Here is a 25,402-nt window from a genome sequence, read left to right as displayed (position 1 = left end):
TGAAAATGGTCAGGCCTTTTTGCAAATTCACTTTATTTCATAATATTCATTCATTCATTTATTAACTACCAGCTATATGCTGAGCACTGATCCTTATATATGAAAATGTTTATTTCCTTTGATTACCAAAAGGCAGATATGCTGTTTTGCCATTTTCTAGAATCTAAAGGCTCAGATGCTTTAGTCAAAGCATTCATATATTTATTCTGTAATTTTATAGTCTGAAATTTTTATAGTGATTGAATTGAAAATAGTTGACCAGTATAATAGTAGCTGCATTTTGCATATGCTCTTCCTCAAGAAACTCTATCCTGTAAAAATTAATTTCATGGTAATAGGTACTATTTATGTATTACCTCAGTCAGGCACACTGAGCTAAACGCTTTATGTAAGTTAATGCGTGTGATTCCTCCACAACTCTTGGAGGCTAGTACTGTTATTGCTATCATCTGTTTTATGGAGGAAAGTAAAGCTTAAAAGGTTAAGCAACTTGCTCAAGGTCACACAGCTAGGTGAGTAGAGGCAGGTTTAAAGCCAGGATTAAAACTTTTAAAATTCCAAAATTTTCTTTGTACTGCTTTATATCTTCCCAAACATCAGAATTTGTTTTAACTCTTTCAGAATACTCTTTATCTTGTTCTCTAAAAGTAGGTACATAATCAGAATAGATAATTTAGGTTCAATGCTCACTTAACCCATACTTTAAACTCTGCCAAAGATAAGTACTCTATATTATTTATTCTTAATTTCTTAGGATCTAACACAGAGCCTGGTATAAGAGTAGTTGCTTAAGAAATATTTGTTACATAGGCGGAAGTGGCTTGCGGGCGCCGGAGTTGAGTGCTTTCCGGTGAGGCGACCGCCGCAGTGGAAAGTGCAGTAGTGGGAGAGGAGGAGGAGGAGGAGGAAGAGGAGGTGATGGCGACGGACCTGGGGAGGGGGAGATGCTCCGTCTAGCTGAGGCGCCACCCAGACTGCCGTCACCCTTCTGGGTGACATACCGGCCTTGGGGCCATGATTGATTCCGGAGCGCAGTTAATCAAGGCATAATGGCATGGACTTGACACAGCAAGCAAAAGACATACAGAACATAACAGTCCAGGAAACCAACAAAAATAACTCTGAAAGCATTGAATGCAGCAAAATAACAAACAATGGATCTCAAGTTCAACAATTCCAGGAAATATATTTATTTCTATCACTGTGCCATCCAAAACCCAAACAATGTCACCAAACATCAAGTCAATTGAGGACATTGTGGTACTTGGCATGAATCTCAGCAAGTTTAACAAACTTACTTACTCAGTTTTTCATATGTGTTGCTGGAGTTTTTGTATTTTACCTAATTTATGGGTATTTACAGGAATTAATATTTTCAGTGGAGGGTTTTAAGTCCTATGGCTGGTACCTTACCTTAGTGCAGTTTGCCTTTTGCTCCATATCTGGCCTAATAGAACTTCAGCTTATTCAGGACAAAAGGAGGAGCAACACCTCACTCCCGGTACCAATTTACTGCTATTAGTCCATTTTCATGCTGCTGATAAAGACATACCCGAGACTGGGAAGAAAAAGAAGTTTAACTGAACTTACAGTTCCACATGGCTTGGGAGGCCTCAGAATCATGGCAGGAGTCAAAAGTCAGTCTTACATGGTGGTGGCAAGAGAAAATGAGGAAGATGCAAAAGCGGAAACCCCTAATAAAACCATCAGATCTTGTGAGACTTATTCACTACCACGAGAACAATATGGGGGAAACCACCCCCATGATTCAGATTATCTCCCACTGGGTCCCTCCCACAGTACATGGAAATTATGGGAGTACAATTCAAGATGAGATTTGAGTGGTGACACAGAGCCAAACCATATCAAAAATGTTCTATAAAATTACCTTCAGGTTACGTGTATAATGTATATATGAAACATAAATAAATCTCATATTAAGAAAAAAAAAAAGAAATATTTGTTAAATGGATCATGAGATATTGTAGAGGTCCAAAAGGCAAATTGCATACATAAAAGTCAAATGTGTACATTTAGAGCGATGACCCAGCAAATCAAAAATCAGCCTGCAAGGGTAGATTTTCTAACTGAATGCAATGATTACGGAAGAAACCACAGACTGGCCACATGTCTCAGCATGACTCCCAGAGATGAAATTCTTCCTAACAACAGAGGCATTTTGTCTTTGTTTACAGACAGTGGAATGTCTTTGGCAGGACTTTAATGATTCCACTTCAGCAGCATTTTGACAAGCAAGTTTAGCAATGGATGAGACCAACAATAGCAAATCAACAGTGAAAAGTTCACTTACAAGTCAAGACCAAACATTTCATTTGAATATTTTGCTTGGCAGTAAATAGGGGATTCTCTGAACAGTTATTTAAAATTTGACATGATAATAGGGAAGAAAGAGTACTTCCTCACAGAGCACCTCCATGCACCTTCTGCTCAGCAGACACTGGAAAACAAGTTGATTAGGACACTGTTGGGTCTTGTGTTTGGTTTTATTTTTTCGGTAGAGCTGATTTGATCCACCTCAACTTATGGGTGCCAGGACTGAGTATGTCAAGCATGGAGGGAAACTGGAGAAAAGTCAATGGATTAAAAGTTGGGCAGAAATACATTTTAGTTATGCTTCTCCCACTGTCTATCTAATTGAGTGACTTTGGGCAAGTCACTCAAGCATCTTCAGTGCTTTTGGTTATAAAATGTAGGAGTCAGGCTGTATCCTCTACTAGGCCACAGCTCTGTCAAGGTAGGTCTATATCTTATTAATATTTGAGGTTTCAGTCATAAGCACACAATAATATTTTTGGTGAATTGAACATACGTAGTGGATGGATGACTGTATTTATAGTTGAACAGGAGACTGACTGATTTTTCTCAATGGAGGCACTATTTGCATTTTAGGTAGGATAGTTCTTTTTGGTTCTGTAGCGCGTGTCACTTTTGGGGCCCCTAGGCACTAAAGGCCAGCAGCAATCCCATGTGATTTCTACAAAAAAATATGCCTTCTTTGCCAAACACACCCATGAAGGATGCCCCTACTCAGGGTCCCATCCCTTTCCATTTACCAACAATATTCTTTGAACTAAAAGTGATGTTTTTCAAATGCCATTTACTGAGTCGCTCTCCTTTTTACCCCAGGCGTATGCTATGATGCTGTCATTGTCTGACAAGGAGTCCCTCCATTCTACATCCCACAGTTCTTCCAACGTGTGGCACAGTATGGCCAGGGCTGCGGCGGAATCCAGTGCTATCCAGTCCATAAGCCACGTATGACGTTATCAAGGTTGACCAGAGTGGGACCAAGTCCAACAGTAGCATGGCTCTTTCACATAGGACTATTTACAAGACTGCTGAGCAGAATGCCTTATAAACCTGCAGGGTCACTCATCTAAAGTCCAGTGACCTTAAACTGAATGATTTAAAAAAGAAAAGAAAGAAAAAAGAAACTATTTATTCTCGATATTTTGTTTTGCACAGCAAAGGCAGCTGCTGACTTCTGGAAGATCAATCAGTGCGACTTAAAGTGATTCCGTGAAAACAAAAAACTTGCTGGGCTGAAGGCATCTTCCAGTTTACCCCATCTTAGGATATGAGTGGGTGAGAAGGGCAGTTGAGATGGCAGCATTGATACGAATGAACACTCCATAGAAACTGAATTCTCTTTTGTACAAGATCACCTGACATGATTGGGAACAGTTGCTTTTAATTACAGATTTAATTTTTTTTCTTCGTTAAAGTTTTATGTAATTTAACCCTTTGAAGACAGAAGTAGTTGGATGAAATGCACAGTCAATTATTATAGAAACTGATAACAGGGAGTACTTGTTCCCCCTTTTGCCTTCTTAAGTACATTGTTTGTTTAAAACTAGGGAAAAAGTGTATGTGTATATTGTAAACTATGGATGTTCACACTCAAAGAGGTTAAGTCAGTGAAGTAACCTGTTCATCACCAGTACCGCTGTACCACTAATAAATTGTTTGCCAAATCCTTGTAATAACATCTTAATTTTAGACAATCATGTCACTGTTTTTAATGTTTATTTTTTGTGTGTGTTGCGTGTATCATGTATTTATTTGTTGGCAAACTATTGTTTGTTGATTAAAATAGCACTGTTCCAGTCAGCCACTACTTTATGACGTCTGAGGCACACCCCTTTCTGAATTTCAAGGACCAAGGTGACCCGACCTGTGTATGAGTGCCAAATGGTGTTTGGCCTTTCCTAACATTCCTTTTTTTTGTTTGTTTGTTTTGTTTTCCTTCTTGATGAACTAAATACGAATAGATGCAACTTAGTTTTTGTAATACTGAAATCGATTCAATTGTATAAACGATTATAATTTCTTTCATGGAAGCATGATTCTTCTGATTAAAAGCTGTACTCCATATTTTATGCTGGTTGTCTGCAAGCTTGTGCGATGTTATGTTCATGTTAATCCTATTTGTAAAATGAAGTGTTCCCAAACTTATGTTAAAAGAGAGAAGTAAATAACAGACTGTATTCAGTTATTTTGCCCTTTATTGAGGAACCAGATTTGTTTTCTTTTTGTTTGTAATCTCATTTTGAAATAATCGGCAAGTTGAGGTACTTTCTTCAAATGCTTTGTACAGTATAAACTGTTATGCCTTTCAGTGCATTACTATGGGAGGAGCAACTAAAAAATAAAGACTTACAAAAAGGAGTATTTTTCCCCACTGTGTGGTATTTTTCCTTCATGCAATTTTACTTTCCTTTTGGGATCCAATGATTTAAAGATATGATGGCTGAGATCTTGATGCCCTACAGATATGTGGAATGTAGAGTATGTTTGTTTTGTTTTGAGATAGATAGCATAAGTGATGATAGTTCTTGGGCAACAATGAGTATCGCTCATTGTTCTGAACTTTCCCCATGTGGTGCAGTCAGGGCTCAAGTGCACCACAACCCAGTCCTGGTATCACTTCATGTTCACAGCATCCACTTAAATTAGGACAAAGAGCGACTTACAGGTTTTCTACGGATTGTATGCCAAAAGGAACTCAGTTTCTTATTTTTGTTTCTCATTATGCAAGTAGTGTTAACTGATTCACAAAGGGGGGAAAACCTTTGACTTTTCTATGCTCCTTTTAAGTTTTTGTCCACATGCAAAATATCCTTTTTTCATTGTTATAACCCAGTGTAAACATGATTTGTTTTTTCTTTCTTTGCTTGTGTCAAAAGACAAAAAAAATTACACTGCATAGTGCTACAAATTCTTCAAAATAATAATGTAGCAGTTTCCCAATATTCCATCATTTGATCTACTATAATTTCCTCCACCACTTTAATTTTGTTGAAGATTTTTCTGCTATTTGCTAGTCAGCAATTATATTTTAATTTTCAAGCATATAATTGTTTCTGTGTGTTCATATATGTATCTACAGAGTTGGAATGTGAGTAGTAGTACTTCCATAAGATAAATTCTCTGCCGGGGGAGCAGTTATTTATTTTGTTGCTCTTTAAGCATAATGCCAAATTGTTTTAGAGTAGACTTATTCCAATTTTGGCTGATTGTAGAGATTTAACAAGGCCTGAATAAATTAGTATGACATGTGCAAATAGATTCAGACCGATTTTTTCATTCATTTGTTTATCCATTCTTAGCCATAATATCAGATACATAGAGAATCTCCTTGCATCCTTTCTAAATGTGGGTAGAATAAGAATTAAAAATATAGGGTATGTTTATTGATTTTTTTACAGAAAGTATGCACAAGAAGTATTCAGAAAATATATTTAAGCTATAAATCCATTAACTAAGGCAAATAAGAATTTAGTATTTACGACATAAGAATGGCATATTTGAGAAAAGAGAAATCTGGAATATGCAGGGCATTTTTCATTGTTTTAAAGAATGTACCAGGCTGGGTGTGGTGGCTCATGCCTGTAATCCCAGCACTGTGGGGAGCTGAGCCAGGAGGATCACTTGAGCCCAGAAGTTCCAGACTAGCCTGGGCAACATGGCCAAGCCCTGTCTCTACAAAAAATACAAAAATTAGTCAGGAGTGGTGGTGCAGGCCTGTAGTCCCTGCTACTTGAGAGAGGCTGAGAGGTGGGAGGATCACTTGAGGCTGGGAGATGGAAGCTACAGGAATGTACCACTGCACTTCAGCCTGGGTGACAGGGCGAGACCTTGTCTTAAATATATATACAAATTCTGAAGCAGTTCAAGTATTCCCAATGCAACTGGCTTCTTGTTAGGCTTTGAGCATAACCTTTCAGTTGTTTGCTAAGACTTGGTTCCTCCGAATTCCAAAAAGGCATTCAACCTTACATTTTTGCTTGTTTCCTCCATTTATTTAGCCAGTAGCCCTTCACCACACGGCCTTGGAGAGGGACAGTGAGATATGGTGGAGATAATCTCGGACCTGGAAATTGAAGGCCTGGGTCTGAGTTCTGGCTCCACCACTTAACTGGCTTCAAGGTCTTGGGAAAGTCATATATCTCCCATTCCATCTATGAAACAACAGTAATAATAACTGCTGCGCCTACTAATTCATTGGGTTTCTGTGAATGTCAACAATCAAAATAACTTTTTGAAAATATTTGGTAAAATTTCTGTAAATACATTTTATAATTTTCATGGTAACAGTCAAAAGGAATAGAAAATGTGTGTGTGTATACACACTAAGTTACGAGGAAAAATTTATAATACAACAGAAATCTAAACTTAAAAAAAAACTGGATATGGCACTTCAGGGAAAAGTTAGATATTTCTTGAAAAAAAAATGTAGGTTTAAAAAATAACACAAGCTGAACTTTTTTAAACACATAAGATGCCCAGAATTATTGTTTATTTATTTCTTTTTCTTTTTCTTTTTTTTTTTTTTTGAGACAGAATCTCCCCTCGGTCCCCCAGGCTGGATCTCAGTGGTACAATCTCAGCTCACTGCAACCTCTGCCTCTCAGGTATAAGGGATTCTCTCACCTCAGCCTCCAGAGTAGCTAGGATAACAGGCACGCGCCATCATGGCCCGCTAATGTTTTTTGTATTTTTAGTAGAAATGGTTTTTCACTATGTTGTCCAGGCTGGTCTCTAACTCCTGGCCTCCAGTGATCCACCCACCTCGGCCTCCCAAAGTGCTGGGATTACAGGCATGAGCCACTGCTCCCAGCCCTGTTTTTTGAATTGACAAATAAAAATTGCACGTATTTGCGGTATATAACAGGATATTTTGATATAATGCATTATGGAATGGCTAAACAAGCTAATTAACATATGCATTACCTTACTTTTCGTGTGTGTGTGAGGAGAACATGTATAATCTATCATCTTAACAATTTTCAAGTAATCAATATATTGTTATTAATTATAGTCACCATGATGTATAATAGATCTGCTGAATTTTTTTTAGTATAATTTTTGAGGACTCTCAAAAAAATTCAAGAAAAGGTAAGAAAACACATTCAAAGAGTAGGCACATTCATAATTTTATTTTTAGATAATGACCATCTACCAATATTAATTTCCGTAAAGAATAAAGAAAATTATTTATTCATTTTTTAACTGCCTGTTATGTTGATAGCACGCTGGAAATGTGTATATTCATTACCGTAACTAACATTCATAATAGGCCTACCAGCCGGCAGTCTTATTCCTGTTTTACGGATGAGGAAAACTGGAGCTCAGAAAATTTAAGAACCTTACTCAGAGGAGCCCAGCTGACTGCCTGGGAATCCCCGAGGGCTGACTCCTTAGCCCACACTTAACTGAGAGTCTCAGACCTCCCGGTTCAGGCACAGCTGAAGAAAAGCCAAAATGGGGCCGGGTGCGGTGTAATCCCAGCACTTTGGGAGGCCGAGGGGGGCACATCACGAGATCAAGAGATCAACCATCCTGGCTAACACGGTGAAACCCTGTCTCTACTAAAAATACAAAAAATTAGCTGGGCGTGGTTGCGGGCTCCTGTAGAGGCTGAGGCAGGAGAATGGCATGAACCCAGGAGGCGGAGCTTGCAGTGAGCCGAGATCACGCCACTGCACTCCAGCCTGGGCAACAGAGAGAGACTCTGTCAAAAAAAAAGAAAAAAAAAAAGGCCAAAATGGAATATTCCAAAACTGAGGAAATGTGCATCCCTCTAACCCCCACAGTGAGGCTGTCAGGATGCAAATATGCCGAGGAGACATTTAGGCGTCTGACTCTTGGCTGTGAAGGTTTTGAAAGGTGAGCACTAAGGACTGGTGTCCAGGCTTTTTAAATTCAGGTTATCTCAAGTCAGAACCAACAATACTAGTGCTTTTGAAAGATTCTAGACTTCTATTAAGAACTCAATGGAAGATGGCCAAATAGGAACAGCTCCAGTCTACAGCTCCCAGCCTGAGCGACACAGAAGACGGGTGATTTCTGCATTTCTGTTTGAGGTACCGGTTTCATCTCACTAGGGAGTGCCAAACAGTGGGTGCAGGACAGTCGGTGAAGCGCACTGTGCGCGAACCGAAGCAGGGTGAGGCATTGCCTCACTCGGGAAGCACAAGGGGTCAGGGAGTTCCCTTTCCTAGTCAAAGAAAGGGGTAACAGACGGCACCTGGAATATCGGGTCAGTCCCACCCTAATACTGCGCTTTTCCAACAGGCCTGGAAAACGGCACACTAGGAGATTGTGTCCCGCACCTGGCTCGGAGGGTCCTATGCCCACAGAGTCTCGCTGATTGCTAGCACAGCAATCTGAGATCAAACTGCAAGGCGGCAGTGAGGCTGGGGGAGGGGTGCCCGCCATTGCCCAGGCTTGATTAGGTAAACAAAGCAGCCAGGAAGCTCGAACTGGGTGGAGCCCACCACAGCTCAAGGAGGCCTGCCTGCCTCTGTAGGCTCCACCTCTGGGGGCAGGGCACAGACAAACAAAAACTCAGCAGGAACCTCCACAGACTTAAATGTCCCTGTCTGGCTGACAGCTTTGAAGAGAGTAGTGGTTCTCCTAGCACGAAGCTGGAGATCTGAGAGCGGACAGACTGCCTCCTAAAGTGGGTCCCTCACCCCTGAGCAGCCTAACTGGGAGGCACCCCCCAGTAGGGACAGACTGACACCTCACTTGCCTGGGTACTCCTCTGAGACAAAACTTCCAGAGGAACTATCAGACAGCTGAATTTGTGGTCTCATGAAAATCCACTGTTCTGCAGCCACCGCTGTTGACACCCAGCCAAACAGGGTCTGGAGTGGACCTCTAGTAAACTCCAACAGACCTGCAGCTGAGGGTCCTGTCTGGTAGAAGGAAAACTAACAAACAGAAAGGACATCCACACGAAAAACTCATCTATACATCACCATCATCAAAGACCAAAAGTAGATAAAACCACAAAGATGGGGAAAAAACAGAGCAGAAAAACTGGAAACTCTAAAAAGCAGAGCACCTCTCCTCCTCCAAAGGAACTCAGTTCCTCACCAGCAACAGAACAAAGCTGGACGGAGGATGACTTTGACGAGTTGAGAGAAGAAGGCTTCAGATGATCAAACTACTCCGAGCTACGGGAGGAAATTCAAAACAATAGCAAAGAAGCTAAAAATTTTGAAAAAAAATTAGAAGAATGGATAACTAGAATAATAAATGGAGAGAAGGGCTTAAAGGAGCTGATGGAGCTGAAAGCCAAGTTTCGAGAACTACGTGAAGATTGCAGAAGCCTCGGTAGCAGATGCGATCAACTGGAAGAAAGGATATCGCTGATGGAAGATGAAATGAATGAAATGAAGCGAGAAGGGACGTTTAGAGAAAAAAGAATAAAAAGAAATGAGCAAAGCCTCCAAGAAATTTGGGACTATGTGAAAAGACCAAACCTACGTCTGATTGGTGTACCTGAAAATGATGGGGAGAATGGAACCAAGCTGGAAAACACTCTGCAAGATATTATCCAGGAGAACTTCCCCAATCTAGCAAGGCAGGCCAACATTCAGATTCAGGAAATACAGAGAACGCCACAAAGATACTCCTCGAGAAGAGCAACTCCAAGACACATAATTGTCAGATTCACCAAAGTTGAAATGAAGGAAAAAATGTTAAGGGCAGCCAGAGAGAAAGGTCGGGTTACCCACAATGGGAAGCCCATCAGACTAACAGCTGATCTCTCGGCAGAAACTCTACAAGCCAGAAGAGAGTGGGGGCCGATATTCAACATTCTTAAAGAAAAGAATTTTCAACCCAGAATTTCATATCCAGCCTAACTAAGCTTCATAAGTGAAGGAGAAATAAAATACTTTACAGACAAGCAAACGCTGAGTGATTTTGTCACCAGCAGGCCTGCCCTAAAAGAGCTCCTGAAGGAAGCACTAAACATGGAAAGGAACAACCGGTACCAGCCCCTGCAAAAACATGCCAAATTGTAAAGACCATCGAGGCTAGGAAGAAACTGCATCAACTAACGAGCAAAATAACCAACTAACATCATAATGACAGGATCAGATTCACACATAACAATATTCACGTTAAATGTAAATGGGCTAAATGCTCCAATTAAAAGACACAGACTGGCAAACTGGATAAGGAGTCAGGACCCATCAGTGTGCTGTATTCAGGAAACACATCTCACATGCAGAGACACACATAGACTCAAAATAAAGGGATGGAGGAAGATCTACCAAGCAAATGGAAAACAAAAAAAGGCAGGGGTTGCAATCCTAGTCTCTGATAAAATAGACTTTAAACCAACAAAGATCAGAAGAGACAAAGAAGGCCATTACATAATGGTAAAGGGATCAATTCAACAAGAAGAGCTAACTATCCTAAATATATATGCACCCAACACAGGAGCACCCAGATTCATAAAGCAAGTCCTGAGTGACCTACAAAGGGACTTAAACTCCCACACAATAATAATGGGAGATTTTAACACCCCACTGTCAACATTAGACAGATCAACGAGACAGAACGTTAACAAGGATATCCAGGAATTGAACTCAGCTCTGCACAAAGTGGACCTAATAGACATCTACAGAACTCTCCACCCCAAATCAACAGAATATACATTTTTTTCAGCACCACACCACACATATTCCAAAATTGACCACATAGTTGGAAGTAAAGCTCTCCTTAGCAAAGGTAAAAGAATAGACATTATAACAAACTGTCTCTCAGACCACAGTGCAATCAAACTAGAAATCAGGATTAAGAAACTCACTCAAAACCGCTCAACTACATGGAAACTGAACAACCTGCTCCTGAATGACTATTGGGTACATAATGAAATGAAGGCAGAAATAATGATGTTCTTTGAAACCAACGAGAACAAAGACACAACATACCACAATCTCTGGGACACATTCAAAGCAGTGTGTAGAGGGAAATTTATAGCACTAAATGCCCACAAGAGAAAGCAGGAAAGATCCAAAATTGACACCCTAACATCACAATTAAAAGAACTAGAAAAGCAAGAGCAAACACATTCAAAAGCTAGCAGAAGGCTAGAAATAACTAAAATCAGAACAGAACTGAAGGAAATAGAGACACAAAAAACCCTTCAAAAAATTAATGAATCCAGGAGCTGGTTTTTTGAGAAGATCAACAAAATTGATAGACCGCTAGCAAGACTAATAAAGAAGAAAAGAGAGAAGAATCAAATAGATGCAATAAAAAATGAAAAAGGGGATATCGCCACTGATCCCACAGAAATACAATCTACCATCACAGAATACTACAAACACCTCTATGCAAATAAACTAGAAAATCTAGAAGAAATGGATAAATTCCTCGACAAATACACTCTCCCAAGACTAAGCCAGGAAGAAGTTGAATCTCTGAATAGACCAATAACAGGTTCTGAAATTGTGGCAATAATCAATAGCTTACCAACCAAAAAGAGTCCAGGACCTGATGGATTCACAGCCGAATTCTACCAGAGGTACAAGGAGGAACTGGTACCATTCCTTCTGAAACTATTCCAATCGATAGAAAAAGAGGGAATCCTCCCTAACACATTTTATGAAGCCAGCATCGTCCTGATACCAAAGCCTGGCAGAGACATAATCAAAAAAGAGAATTTCAGACCAATATCCTTGATGAACATTGATGCAAAAATCCTCAATAAAATACTGGCAAACCGAATCCAGCAGCACATCAAAAAGCTAATACACCATGATCAAGTGGGCTTCATCCCTGGGATGCAAGGCTGGTTCAACATATGCAAATCAATAAATGTAATCCAGCATATAAACAGAACCAAAGACAAAAACCACATGATTATCTCAATAGATGCAGAAAAGGCCTTTGACAAAATCAACAATGCTTCATGCTAAAAACTCTCAATAAATTAGGTATTGATGGGACGTATCTCAAAATAATAAGAGCTATCTATGACAGACCCACAGCCAATATCATACTGAATGGGCAAAAACTGGAAGCATTCCCTTTGAAAACTGGCACAAGACAGGGATGCCCTCTCTCACCACTCCTATTCAACATAGTGCTGGAAGTTCTGGCCAGAGCAATCAGGCAGGAGAAGGAAATAAAGGGTATTCAATTAGGAAAAGAGGAAGTCAAATTGTCCCTGTTTGCAGATGACATGATTGTATATCTAGAAAACCCCATCGTCTCAGCCCAAAATCTCCTTAAGCTGATTAGCAACTTCAGCAAAGTCTCAGGATACAAAATCAATGTACAAAAATCACAAGCATTCTTGTACACCAATAACAGACAAACAGAGAGCCAAATCATGAGGGAACTCCCATTCACAATTGCTTCAAAGAGAATAAAATACCTAGGAATCCAACTTACAAGGGATGTGAAGGACCTCTTCAAGGAGAACTACAAACCACTGCTCAATGAAATAAAAGAGGATACAAACAAATGGAAGAACATTCCATGCTCATGGGTTGGAAGAATCAATATCGTGAAAATGGTAATACTGCCCAAGGTAATTTATAGATTCAATGCCATCCCCATCAAGCTACCAATGACTTTCCTCACAGAATTGGAAAAAACTACTTTAAAGTTCATATGGAACCAAAAAAGAGCCCGCGTTGCCAAGTCAATCCTAAGCCAAAAGAACAAAGCTGGAGGCATCACGCTACCTGACTTCAAACTATACTACAAGGCTACAGTAACCAAAACAGCATGGTACTGGTACCACAACAGAGACATAGATCAATGGAACAGAACAGAGCCCTCAGAAATAATGCCACATATCTACAACTATCTGATCTTTGACAAACCTGACAAAAACAAGAAATGGGGAAAGGATTCCCTATTTAATAAATGGTGCTGGGAAAACTGGCTAGCCATATGTAGAAAGCTGAAACTGGATCCCTTCCTTACACCTTATACAAAAATTAATTCAAGATGGATTAAAGACTTAAATGTTAGACGTAAAACCATTAAAATCCTACAAGAAAACCTAGGCAATATCATTCAGGACATAGGCGTGGGCAAGAACTTCATGTCTAAAACACCAAAAGCAATGGCAACAAAAGCCAAAATTGACAAATGGGATCTAATTAAACTAAAGAGGTTCTGCACAGCAAAAGAAACTACCATCAGAGTGAACAGGCAACCTACAGAATGGGAGAAAATTTTTGCAACCTACTCATCTGACAAAGGGCTAATATCCAGAATCTACAATGAACTCAAACAAATTTACAAGAAAAAAACAAACAACCCCATCAAAAAGTGGGCAAAGGACATGAACAGACACTTCTCAAAAGAAGACATTTATGCAGCCAAAAAACACATGAAGAAATGCTCATCATCACTTGCCATCAGAGAAATGCAAATCAAAACCACAATGAGATACCATCTCACACCAGTTAGAATGGCCATCATTAAAAAATCAGGAAAGAACAGGTGCTGGAGAGGATGTGGAGAAATAGGAACACTTTTACACTGTTGGTGGGACTGTAAACTAGTTCAACCATTGTGGAAGTCAGTGTGGCGATTCCTCAGGGATCTAGAACTAGAAATACCATTTGACCCAGCCATCCCATTACTGGGTATATACCCAAAGGACTATAAATCATGCTGCTATAAAAACACATGCACACGTATGTTTATTGCGGCACTATTCACAATAGCAAAGAGTTGGAACCAACCCAAATGTCCAACAACGATAGCCTGGATTAAGAAAATGTGGCACATATACACCATGGAATACTATGCAGCCATGAAAAGTGATGAGTTCATGTCCTTTGTAGGGACATGGATGAAACTGGAAAACATCATTCTCAGTAAACTATCGCAAGGACAAAAAACCAAACACCGCATGTTCTCACTCATAGGTGGGAATTGAACAATGAGAACTCATGGACACAGGAAGGGGAACATCACACTCCGGGGACTGTTGTGGGGTGGGGGGAGGGGGGAGGGACAGCATTAGGAGATATACCTAATGCTAAATGACGAGTTAATGGGTGCAGGAAATCAACATGGCACATGGATACATATGTAACAAGCCTGCATATTGTGCACATGTACCCTAAAACCTAAAGTATAATTAAAAAAAAAAAAGAAAGATTCTAAATATTTTCTTAATAAGAGCCTTAGTTACCATGTTTGCAAATTCCTAGCAGGTGGCTTAAGTTTCCTCTTTAGTTACTCTTTTTGTAAAAAAAAAAAAAAAAAAAAAAATTATCCAAAACCTACATTTTGAATGTATTAACACGGAAAGATTTAAGCGCTTTCTGAAATGTTTAGCAGACTCATCATGACAGAAAGCAAGTGCAGCTAAGAAGTGTTCTCATTTCATTCTCTCCAGGCTTAAAGAAACTGTTAATGAATGGAAGGAATGCAGAGAGAAGTGGGAAGAATGGAAGAAACTTACCAAACTAATTGGGTCCAGGAGCCCTGAAGAGACTTCAGTGAACTGGACAGATATTCCACAAGATAATTGGGTTAGTATTAAATTGTTCCTTATATTCTGCATAACCATTTGTCAATACAAGAGGCTGTCCTTGGTGCAACATGTATTTCAAAAAAGAAGAGAACTGCTTCACATCCATTAGAATATAGGCTAATATTTTTAAAAAATCACTGGTGAGCGTGTGGAAAAATTGGAACCTTTTGGACTGTTGATGGGAATATAAAATTGTGCAGCCACTATAGGGAATAGTATAGTGGTTCTTCAAAAAATTGTGATTCCACTTATGGGTATACTCTCAAAAGAATTAGAAGAAGGGTCTCTAAGAGATATTTGTACACTCATGTTCATAGCAGCATTATTCGTAGTAGTGAAGAGGTGGAAGCAACCCAAGTGTGCATCAACGGATAAATGGATAAACAAAATGTGGTATATACATACAATGGGATATTATTCAGCTTCAAAAATAAGGGAAATTCCGACACATGACATAACATGGATAAACCTTGAGAACATCATGCTAAGTGAAGTAAGCCAGTCACAAAAAAACAAATAATGCCACTGGGCATGGTGGCTCACGCCTGTAATCCCAGCACTTTGGGAGGCCGAGGTGGGTGGATCACTTGAGGTCAGGAGTTCAAGAGCAGCCTGACCAACATGGTAAAACCCTGTCTCTACTAAAAATACAAAAATTAGCCAGGCGTGGTGGCACACACCTGTAATCCCAGCTCCTCAGAAGGCTGAGGCAAGAGAATCACATGAACACAAGAGGCAGAGGTTGCAGTGATCTGAGATTGTGCCACTGCACTCCAGCCTAGGTGACAGAGCGAGACTTTGTCTCAAGAAACAAGACAAAACAAAACAACAAATAATGTATGATTGCACTTATGAGGCACCTAGAGTAGTCAATTCATAGGAAAGTAGAATGGTGGTTGCCAGGGGCTGGGGGAGGTGGGGAATGGGAAGTTGTAAATGAGTATAGAATTTCAATTTTGCAAGATGAAAAGAGTTCTGGAGACTGGCTACACAACAGTTGAATGTACTTACTACTATTGAACTGTGCATTTAAAATTTTAAGATGATAAAATCTTTGTTATGTATATTTTACCACGAATGACAAAGAAAAAAAATACAATCCTACTCTGTTTATATGGTTCTTTTGACTGAAAGAATTTAATTCTATTCAGCTCAAGGAGAGAAGCAAATTATCAGGTGGATGTGGAACAGCTTACACAATCAAAGGGAAATCTGGAAAACCAGGCCTCATACACAACTCAGAACCAGTGGGTAGGCAAGAGCAAGAACCAATAGGTAGCCTTGGGCTGCTATCATCAAGATGTATCAATTGTCATCATTTTCAGTCTTTTTTTTTTTTTTTTGTCCCTCTGTGTCCAGATTTAAATTTTAGAAATAGAGTAAGAAATTAGCCCTGCTTGAGATCCCAGCACCATCAAGAGCACCATTAATCCCACCTGTGGGGGGCAGGAAAGACTAGTTCCTATACAGTCATATAGAAAGACTCCTTACAAATAAGTGGGAATAAGTTATGGACATCAAAAACAACAAATATCTGTACCACCTGTATCACTGGAAAACTAACATATATAAGGGCCAATAATTTCAGGGCCAGACACATAATTTGTTAATGTCAAGGTAGAGGGATAACATAGATAGCACATACAAAATTAGAACTGAACCAGAAGGACCTGTAATCCTAAAATATTACAGTTCTCTAATTGTCTTAGAGAATTCTTGAATTGTTTTGCTTTAAATGCTTCAATTATTAATTTTACTGATGACTCTGCAAGACTCACAATGAAACTGTAGCCAAGTAGCCAAGTGTTACCGAGAATTAAAGCAACTGATTCATAAAGATATTTGCAACTTCTTTGGGGGTGTATGCAAAAAACATAGTCAGGAAGAAACTAAAGCTTTTGTCTAAATCAAAAGCATTCAATAAGTCAATATCTAGAAAGGAGAACAGAAACCACTCTAAATATTTTAAGCAGAGAAGAAGGATTTAATGCAGAGGGTTGCATGCAAGGGCATTGGAAGGGCTAGGAGAACAAAAGGAAGAAAAAGATGTAAACGAGAGACCAGGAAATAACTAATAACTAAGGGCCCTGCTCCGCAGGGAGTTACAGGAGTGTGGCTGCTGTTGCTGCTGCCTGGATGCTGCCCTTATTGCGGTTGCTGGAACCACTGATTGCCTTCACTTACCTGTCACTATTACTGATAAAGTCACCCCTCCTCCTGCCTTCTCACCTCCCTCAACTGCTTTCCATGGTACCTCACTGGAAACCAGGTAGCAAGACAGTGTCGGGGGTGTAGATTTGGCTCATCAGGGCCCCTAGGATACAGTGGAATAGGGGAAAGGTGCTGGTTACCAACAGACTATACCTGGCATAGAACTGCCTAAACTGGACATACATACCTAGTTAGTGGAGAAAGCCTCCAATAGCTCCCCATTGTTCTTCAAATGAATATCATCAGGTTGACATGGCCTCCAGGGGACCCCATGACCTAGTTCTTGCCTACCTGTTTAGTCTCTCCCTACCTGCCTTTCTCAGATTTACTGGATTACTTTCAGTCACCAAATTCAATTTCACTTCCAAGGACTGTGCACAGTATATGTGTGAACTTGGAGCACTCCTATCTTCCTCCAATCCAGAATCCCACCCTTCCAGTCATCGCCTATATTCTCACTTGGCTAAGTTAATTTATTCTTCAGATTTTAACATATATGTTAGTCTTTCAGTGAAACGTTCCTTGATATCTTCTCACTTTCTCTCACCTATTAGTGTAAATTAACTAGTCCTGTTATATCTCCCATCAAACAATTTGCCACACATTCAATGCACCTATTGCAATTTGTAATTGTATACATAGATATTAGTGTATTATTTAAGAACTCTATTCCTAATCTCTTAGGCTCCATGAATGAACTAACTGTATCTACTTTGATCAATGCTGTTTCTCCAGTGACTACCATGGCACATTGTGCCTATTCTATACATTTTATTAAATAATGAATAAATAGATAAATTATCTAAAAGGACATATACCAAACTATTATTCAGGGTTACCTCTAGGGAGTGCAGTGGGTAATTTTTTATATTATATATTTTTGACTATTTTAATGTTTTCAATAATAATGAATTACTCCTGTTTTATTAAAAATATATTTCTTTTTATGAGCATAACCCATGATAAAGAGATTATCAGTTTAGGAATTTATCCTAAAAATTTGTTATCATTACATACTAAGATTTGCCAACATGGATATTGATTAAAACATTGATAATAATAAAAAATTATTATCTACAAAGTAGTCAGTGAAAGAGACTCAGAGAAGTAAACTATGCTGTCTGCCTGTTTAAGTACATGAGCAGATAATCTCGATATGTTATTAACTGAAGAAGCAAGTTACAAATATCTGGAAGCTATATCCTGTAACATTTTACTGGTTGGCAAGATTATGCATGAATTTCATTTGCTTTATTCTTATTGCTTGTCTGCATTTTTACATTATCTAAAAGAACGTGTGGCTTTTTAATAAGACAAGCTTTACAAAAACAAACAAATTCTTTCAAATTAGTTAAGCAAAGAGTAAATTATGTAAAGAGAACAAAAGAAATCTTGTGTGTGAGAGTGACGGGCCTTCTAATCATGCACTGTGACGGAGGGCTGAGCCCAACCTGCTCACTATGCAGGTAACACAGTGAGATCTCAAGAGGGATGGTGGTTTTGTCTAACGTGCAAGATCACGTAGCTGATTTGGAGTCCAAACCCAAGTTTCTCTTTTCTAGGCCACTACAATGAGGAGTGGGTTATGAGCAGAGTGGGGTAAAATCCTGGTATCCAACAAAGGAGGTCGGGTCAAAGGCTTCTGTAATAAGTTCAGGGGTTAGATTACCTCCAAATGTGCTCAAATTGGCTCTATGCCACAAAAGCCGAACTCGACTTCAGCTTGTTTTCGTGTGTCGCAAATGAAAGAAAATATGTCTTAATGGCAACAAACATATTGTCTATATTATAAAAGTAGAGTGTATTATCCATTTCCCACATGTTGATTCATAGCAATTTCATTCCTGTTTGGAGCTCTAACTACTTATCAGAAATGGTGATGAACTAATAGTGATGAACAGAAATAACCAACTAAATAGTACTGAGCTCCTGTAAGCAAGAAAGAAGTGTTAAAAGCATCTTACGTAAAAATTCTGCTGTATTTTGACATCTCAGAAGGCAAAGCTCACTTTCAATACTTTCTCTCCATTATTTCCCTGCAGGATAAAAAGTTTTGGCTCCTTCCAAGCATTTCTTGTAGGAAGCAGTATCTTTAAATCAGGTTAAAGAAATCAGGAGAAAAAAGAATCAGAGATGTCCCAAAGAAGCAACATTTACGAGGCTAGCAGGAGGCCAGCTAGTGTCATGACCTTGTCAGAAAATATGCCCTTACCACCACCACTGAAGTCATCCTGGTCTGTGATAATCATATGCGCGTCGTTTTAAAACAATAATATATTATTTTAGGAGGGATGACATATTAAGTGATTTCAATCAGCATTAGTGAATCTGATCCTTTTCTCTGTGATAGTTATGGGAGGAAATGTATTTTTAAGAGGTCAAAAGAGGATGAAAATGGATGTAAGGGGACAGATTTGAGGCCCTCCCTGAGGGGGTAAGACTGGGCTGTAAGAAGCTGAGGATGGTGGCAGCCATCTGAACAATCTGTCTTCATGGGCCAGGAGAAGGTGCCATAGGTGGAGAGAGAATACAGCTTTCATTTTCGTTTTGTTTTGCTTTGCTTTGTTTTTATTAAGGACCAGTTCTTTCATCAAAATTCACTTTCTAAAGATGAAATTAAGGACTAAGGTCTTCAATTTGACAGAATAAAAAGGCAGTAACAGAAGGATAAGTTGGAAATCTCAATGGACAATTTTCAATAAGTGAATATATTAGGATAGTAAGAGTAGGAAGATTCAACTGGCCCTATGGCTTTGTAAACCTCTTCAGAGCAAAACACGCTGACTAAAACCTAAAGATTTAGATTGTTTACTTCCAAATGTCTTTACAGAGAAACATAGTCTTTAGGAAAAAGCATCTCCCTGTTAGTATCACTAATTTAGTGTCAACTGTTATTTAAATGGGTAAATTGATGGCATTTTCTTTACTGTTCTTGCATGTATTTAAAATTAAAAGTTTGCTGTTCATATTCTTCTAAGTCCAATAATTTTTGTGTATAACTAACACAAAAATTAGTTGCTGGGCCATTTCATTTTTTCCTAAAATACCATCCAAAGATATAAAATGTTAAAGAATAATTAGAGATGGCTCATGCCTGTAATCCCAGCACTTTGGGAGGCTGAGGTGGGCGAATCACCTGAGGCTGGGAGTTTGAGACCAGCCTGCCAACATGTAGAAACCCCGTCTCTACTAAAAAAAAAAAATAAAAAATAAAAAAATTACAAAATTAGCCAGGCATGGTGGCGCATCACTGTAATCTCAGTTACTCAGGAGGCTAAGTCAGGAGAATCGCTTGAATCTGGGAGGAAGAGGTTGCGGTGAGCTGTGATTGGGCCATTGCATTCCAGCTCAGGCAACAAGAAAGAAACTCCATCTCAAAAAAAAAAAAAAAAAAAAAAGAAAGTAAAGAAAAGAAAAAAGAATAATTAGAGAAGAAAGTGGAATTGCTCTCATTCATGTTGGCATTCAGAAGCACTTTGGGACTATCGTGTAGGCTTTACTGGGTACCACAGTTCTTAGAAAGGCAACAGCAATGTTGGAAGGGCACAGATGTAGAGTCAAAGAGATCTGCAGTCTTATCCTTTTTGCCACAAACTAGCTGTGTGATCTCACCCAAGAACAGTGAGCCCCACATTTTAATCATTTAAATAGCAACACAACTTTTGCCTTATCTCTAAGCCACTTGTATCATTATTTATTTAACATCTCTTTGTCTCGATTCATTTTTTACAGCTTGATAATTTTATTTAACATCTTTTTGTCCCGATTCATTTTTTACAGCTTGATAATTTTATTTGAAAAGAACATGTAAATAGAAAACTATTTGCTATAAATATAACTTAGAAATATGCACAATGAAAAACTACAATATTATTAGATTTTAGTGAGATACAGTTGCTCTTTAACTTATGATGGGGCTACATCCTGATCAACCCATAGTAACTAGAAAATATCATAAATAGAGAATGCATTTAATCCACCTAACTTACCAAACGCCATAGCTTAGTGTAGCCTCCCTTAAACATGCCCGGGACATTTACATTATCCTACAACTGGGCAAACTCATCTGGCAACACAGTATGCTGTATAGCATATAGGTTCTTTACACTTGTGGTTGTGACCTAGACTGAGAAAAGATCAAAATTCAAAATTGGAAGTACGGTTTCTACTCAGTGCATATTGCTTTTGCAGCACAGCGACATCGAATCATCATAGGTTGGGGACCATCTGTACTTGTGGTCGATGTTACTACATATTGAAAAATACACATTCTTGTTAAGGAGATCCATGTAACTAGTTCTGTCTAATGGAACGTTCGGTGAAATGACATTTCACATTACTGGTCCAAGTAATTTTTTTTTTTTTTTTTTGGAGACGGAGTTTTTCTCTTGTTACCCAGGCTGGAGTGCAATGGTGCGATCTCAGCTCACCGCAACCTCCACCTCCCGGGTTCAAGAGATTCTCCTGCCTCAGCCTCCCGAGTAGCTGGGATTACAGGCATGCACCACCATGCCCAGCTAATTTTGTATTTTTAGTAGAGATGGGGTTTCTCCATGTTGGTCAGGCTGGTCTTGAACTCTGGGCCTCAGGTGATCCGCCCCCGTCGGCCTCCCAAAGTGCTGAGATTACAGGCGTGAGCCACTGCACCTGGCTTACTGGTCCAAATAATTTAATTGCATTGCACAATTCTCTCTACCCTCTTCCTATAATGTGACAAAGAAGAAAGCTGCAGGTTTCAGATGACACAGTTGTAAGATGGTGGAGCCTCAGCCTTGGTCCCTAAGTGACAGTGGTGCATACCTGCTTTCATCCTGAATATAAACCCATATAGGGCATGTACTGTAAATAAGAAATGTGCTTTTGTTCAGTTTAGGCTCTGAGACATTGGACGTATCTTTTGCCCACAGAAAAACCTAATCTGTCCTGATTAATACAACCCTGTTTCCTACCCAACTGTGGGCTTTTGGTCTACTTGTTCTTTATTTAAAAAGGGGATATTATGAAGTGTTAGAGAGAGGTTAAAGAAATATTAGCTCTAATTTGAGACTTTCTTCCTTGTGTGTGATGAAAAACTTAAGAAAAATTAAAATGAGAACAATTTTCTTTCATGTACTTCAAATGTATCCCCATTCCTTAAAATATAATAGGAAAAATCAGTCAACTCTTTGCTTTAAATTTCATTATCAAGAAAATGATAGGAAACCACTGGCTTTATGATGATGAGAGAAAAATATCTGAAGATGGCAGTCACTTAGCATAAAATAAAAATGTTTGGCAGGCTATATTTTAATGTTTCATGACATTTTGCAGTGTAGCACAGTATTTTAAAGGGCAAATATTTCTTTAGCACTATTTTAGGCTCTGGAGACAGAAGAAAGGATGAAATTTTGGTTGGGGCAAGCTTCTCTGAGCAGATGACATTCATGTAGAGACCTCAATGTTGGAAAGAAGTCCTCCATGAACGATCTGGGTGAAAGTGTAGCAGGTAAAGGGAACAGTGTGTAAAGATCTGCAGACACCCTGATAGATGTGGTGAGGGAGTAGAGTCAAGGAGATTAGATACCCAGGGAACAAGTTGTAGAAGACACAAAAAAGTGTCTCATTTGAAATATGAACTGTAGAACTAATTGAGGGTTTGGCCTGCAACGTAGCCTAATATTACCTAAAACAATAATTATCACTCACTGACTTCTTACCACGCACCCAGCACTGAGGATAATGTTTTCTTCCACTTCGTTTTTTAACCTTCACAACAATCCTGCCTGTGAGATGGCAGTATTATCATTCCCATTTTCTCATCTAGAAAATGGAAGCAAAAGAGGTTAGGAAACTTACCCAAGACTTACACAGCAGGTCAATAAAAGAGCTGGGAACCCACCCAGGTATATTTGACTCCAAAGGCTGTGCACTCAATCACTCTTCCATCCTGATGACAAGGAATGCTATTTTACTTTTCCACTGATTAACCAGCAATTCCATTTTTCTCTATTAACTATGTCCTGCTCCTTGTCTTTTGAACATTTGGATTCTGATCATGAAGACAGCCTAGGATATATCCATGTGCTTAGAATTTTGCCTGTATAAACAAAACACTTTGCAGAGGAATGCAAGGGTTGAGGGTTGCAAGAACAGTCCAGCTATGCAGAATAGGATGGATGCCACTTAACTTTGACCAATTACTCACATATGTCTTGAACAAGAAAACTATTTGTTGGTTTCCTACAATTATCCATGGAACAGTGCAAAGTTCTGGGTCACTTCACGGTAGGTGGTTGCTTTCCAAGCAGTCATTTTTGTATGTACACGAGTTTGTGTGAGTATGAAAGGATGGAGAGGGAATGCAGAGGGCAAGTGAAATGACAGATGGATTAACAGTTGGCCAGTGGGATGTGGTATTAACAAGTTAGCTTCAAAGAGAATCTCCCTTTATGTGAGATAAACTTGTCATAGCAAGAGGAAGCACAGTGCAAAATGCACATGGTTTGAAACAGATATACCCAGGTAAGAAATATGCCTCTGTTATTAACTAATACATGACCATAGTAAGTTATTTTCTCTTTGATCCTCAGTTTCTTCAACTGTGAAATGGGGATAGCAATAACCACCAAATAGTTTTGGGGAAAAATACAAACATTGGTTGCACATGAAGAATTTAGTGCGAATTCACGTTCAGTAAATAGTAGCCATAATCAGTTGAGTTTCACTGTAATCCCTCATTATATGTTTCTTTTTAATTTTTTTTTTTTTTTGAGGCAGTCTTGCTCTGTCCCCCAGGCTGAAGTGCAATGGCACGGTCTCGGCCCAGTGTAACCTCTGCTTGCCAGGTTCAAGTGATTCTCCTGCCTCAGCCTCCTGATCTTTTTAATTTTTATTAAGTATTTCATTCATCTTTTTAATAGGTAGTTTCTGCTCCTGGTAAAAATTCAAAAGTTCTAAAAGAGTACAGTAAAAAAATAAGCTTCCTTTTCTCACTTGGCAACTTGGTTCCCCTTCAAATATGCAAATCCTATTACAAGATTCTTTGATATTTTTCTAGAAGAGACGTGTATTACTCCTTTTATTTCTCTCACAAGTGGTAGCATACTATATATTTTTAATTTTTTATTTAATTTACTTGAGATCACTGCATATAAATTCAAATAAAACTCTCTTCTTCTTGTTCTCCTTCTCCACTTCTCTTTTTTCAAGTACATAATATTCCATTGTATCATAATTTGATTGGCTAGTCTCCTACCACTGGACGTTTGGGGTGATTCTAATATTTTGCTATAGGGAACAGTAGTTTAGTTAATATCTTGGTAAAGAGTCATAGAATTGCAAGGTCAAATATTATGGGCAATAAATGCACCTCTAAAGATTTGCCACTGGTTTACATTCCCACCATTGGTATGGGAGGGTACTTGTTTCCCCAAACCAAATAATCCAGCTTCTCTTTTTTTGCATCTTTGGAAATCCAAGATGATAAAATATGATGCATTTTTTTATTATGAGTGGGGTTGTGTGAATCTTTTCATATATATTAAGACCATCAGGGTTTAAACAAATATTTATAAGGTGTCTGCTTAGTTACCTCTTTCTACGTTTTGCCTGTTTTTCTGTTGGGTGGTTTTGTTTTCCAAGGAGGTCTTTACTTAAGGAAATAGCCTTTAATTGTTATAGTAATTATAACTGTGTTAGCTTATCTTTGTTATCTTTTATTTTCACTTTGTGAAGATTGTGTATTTTTGTAGTTGAATTAATCGGTCTTTTCTCTTTTTACGTTTACTCATATACAGACAAATGTTCCACACTGATTATTTTAAATTTCTCTTTTGTTCCATCTAAAGTTTGTTTTGTTGTAAGGTGCAATTACAAGGTAGAGATTCTGTTAAGTTTCCTAAACATTATTTAATAATAATTGGTCTTTTTACCACTGATTTGAAATGTCCCCTTTCATATATTCGATTTTTATACAAATTTTGGTTTATTTTGGTGACCTTCACTCTTTTCATTACCCAATCAACCTACTGATAAACCAGTAACACAGTTTTAATCAATATAGCCTTATAATAGGTTTTATAGGTTTCCAAGCTTTTCTGTGCAATTATGTATGTTGTACATAGCTCATTCTCAGAACCATTTTATTATATGGTTAATGATACCTCCCTTTCCTTCACCCTCCAAAATTGTCCAGTGTACATTCTGCACAACTAATGAGCCAACCTACAATTATTTAAAAATGTCAGAATTTCTTGGGTATTATCACTTGTTCATTTAAAATGGACTTTTAAATCAGCTTATATAGCTTCATAAAGTCTTATTGACTTGTGTTTTTTTTTTTTAACTGGGATTCATTAATTTTACAAATTAATTTAAGTA

General features: G+C 38.6%; 1 protein-coding gene and 1 pseudogene across 7 annotated transcripts in view; both read left to right on the top strand.

Moving 5' to 3' along the window:
- Window positions 1-4,689, top strand: part of MECOM (MDS1 and EVI1 complex locus) — a 302,674-nt gene extending 297,985 nt beyond the window's left edge. For all 7 annotated transcript variants that reach the window (XM_063621591.1, XM_063621586.1, XM_063621585.1 and 4 more), the window contains one exon: window positions 3,148-4,689. In XM_063621591.1, the coding sequence (XP_063477661.1) occupies window positions 3,148-3,282 (135 nt within the window). In that variant the 3' untranslated portion in view covers window positions 3,283-4,689. The remainder of the gene's footprint in view (window positions 1-3,147) is intronic.
- LOC134733066 (adenosine 3'-phospho 5'-phosphosulfate transporter 2-like) lies at window positions 534-1,937 on the top strand (annotated as a pseudogene).
- Window positions 4,690-25,402: the final 20,713 nt, after the last annotated feature.

This window comes from Symphalangus syndactylus, chromosome 17 (assembly GCF_028878055.3).
Source record: "Symphalangus syndactylus isolate Jambi chromosome 17, NHGRI_mSymSyn1-v2.1_pri, whole genome shotgun sequence".
NCBI classification, from domain to species: Eukaryota; Metazoa; Chordata; class Mammalia; order Primates; family Hylobatidae; genus Symphalangus; species Symphalangus syndactylus.
Note: the sequence above shows the minus strand (reverse complement) of the source record. Positions and strands in the feature narration are given on the sequence as shown.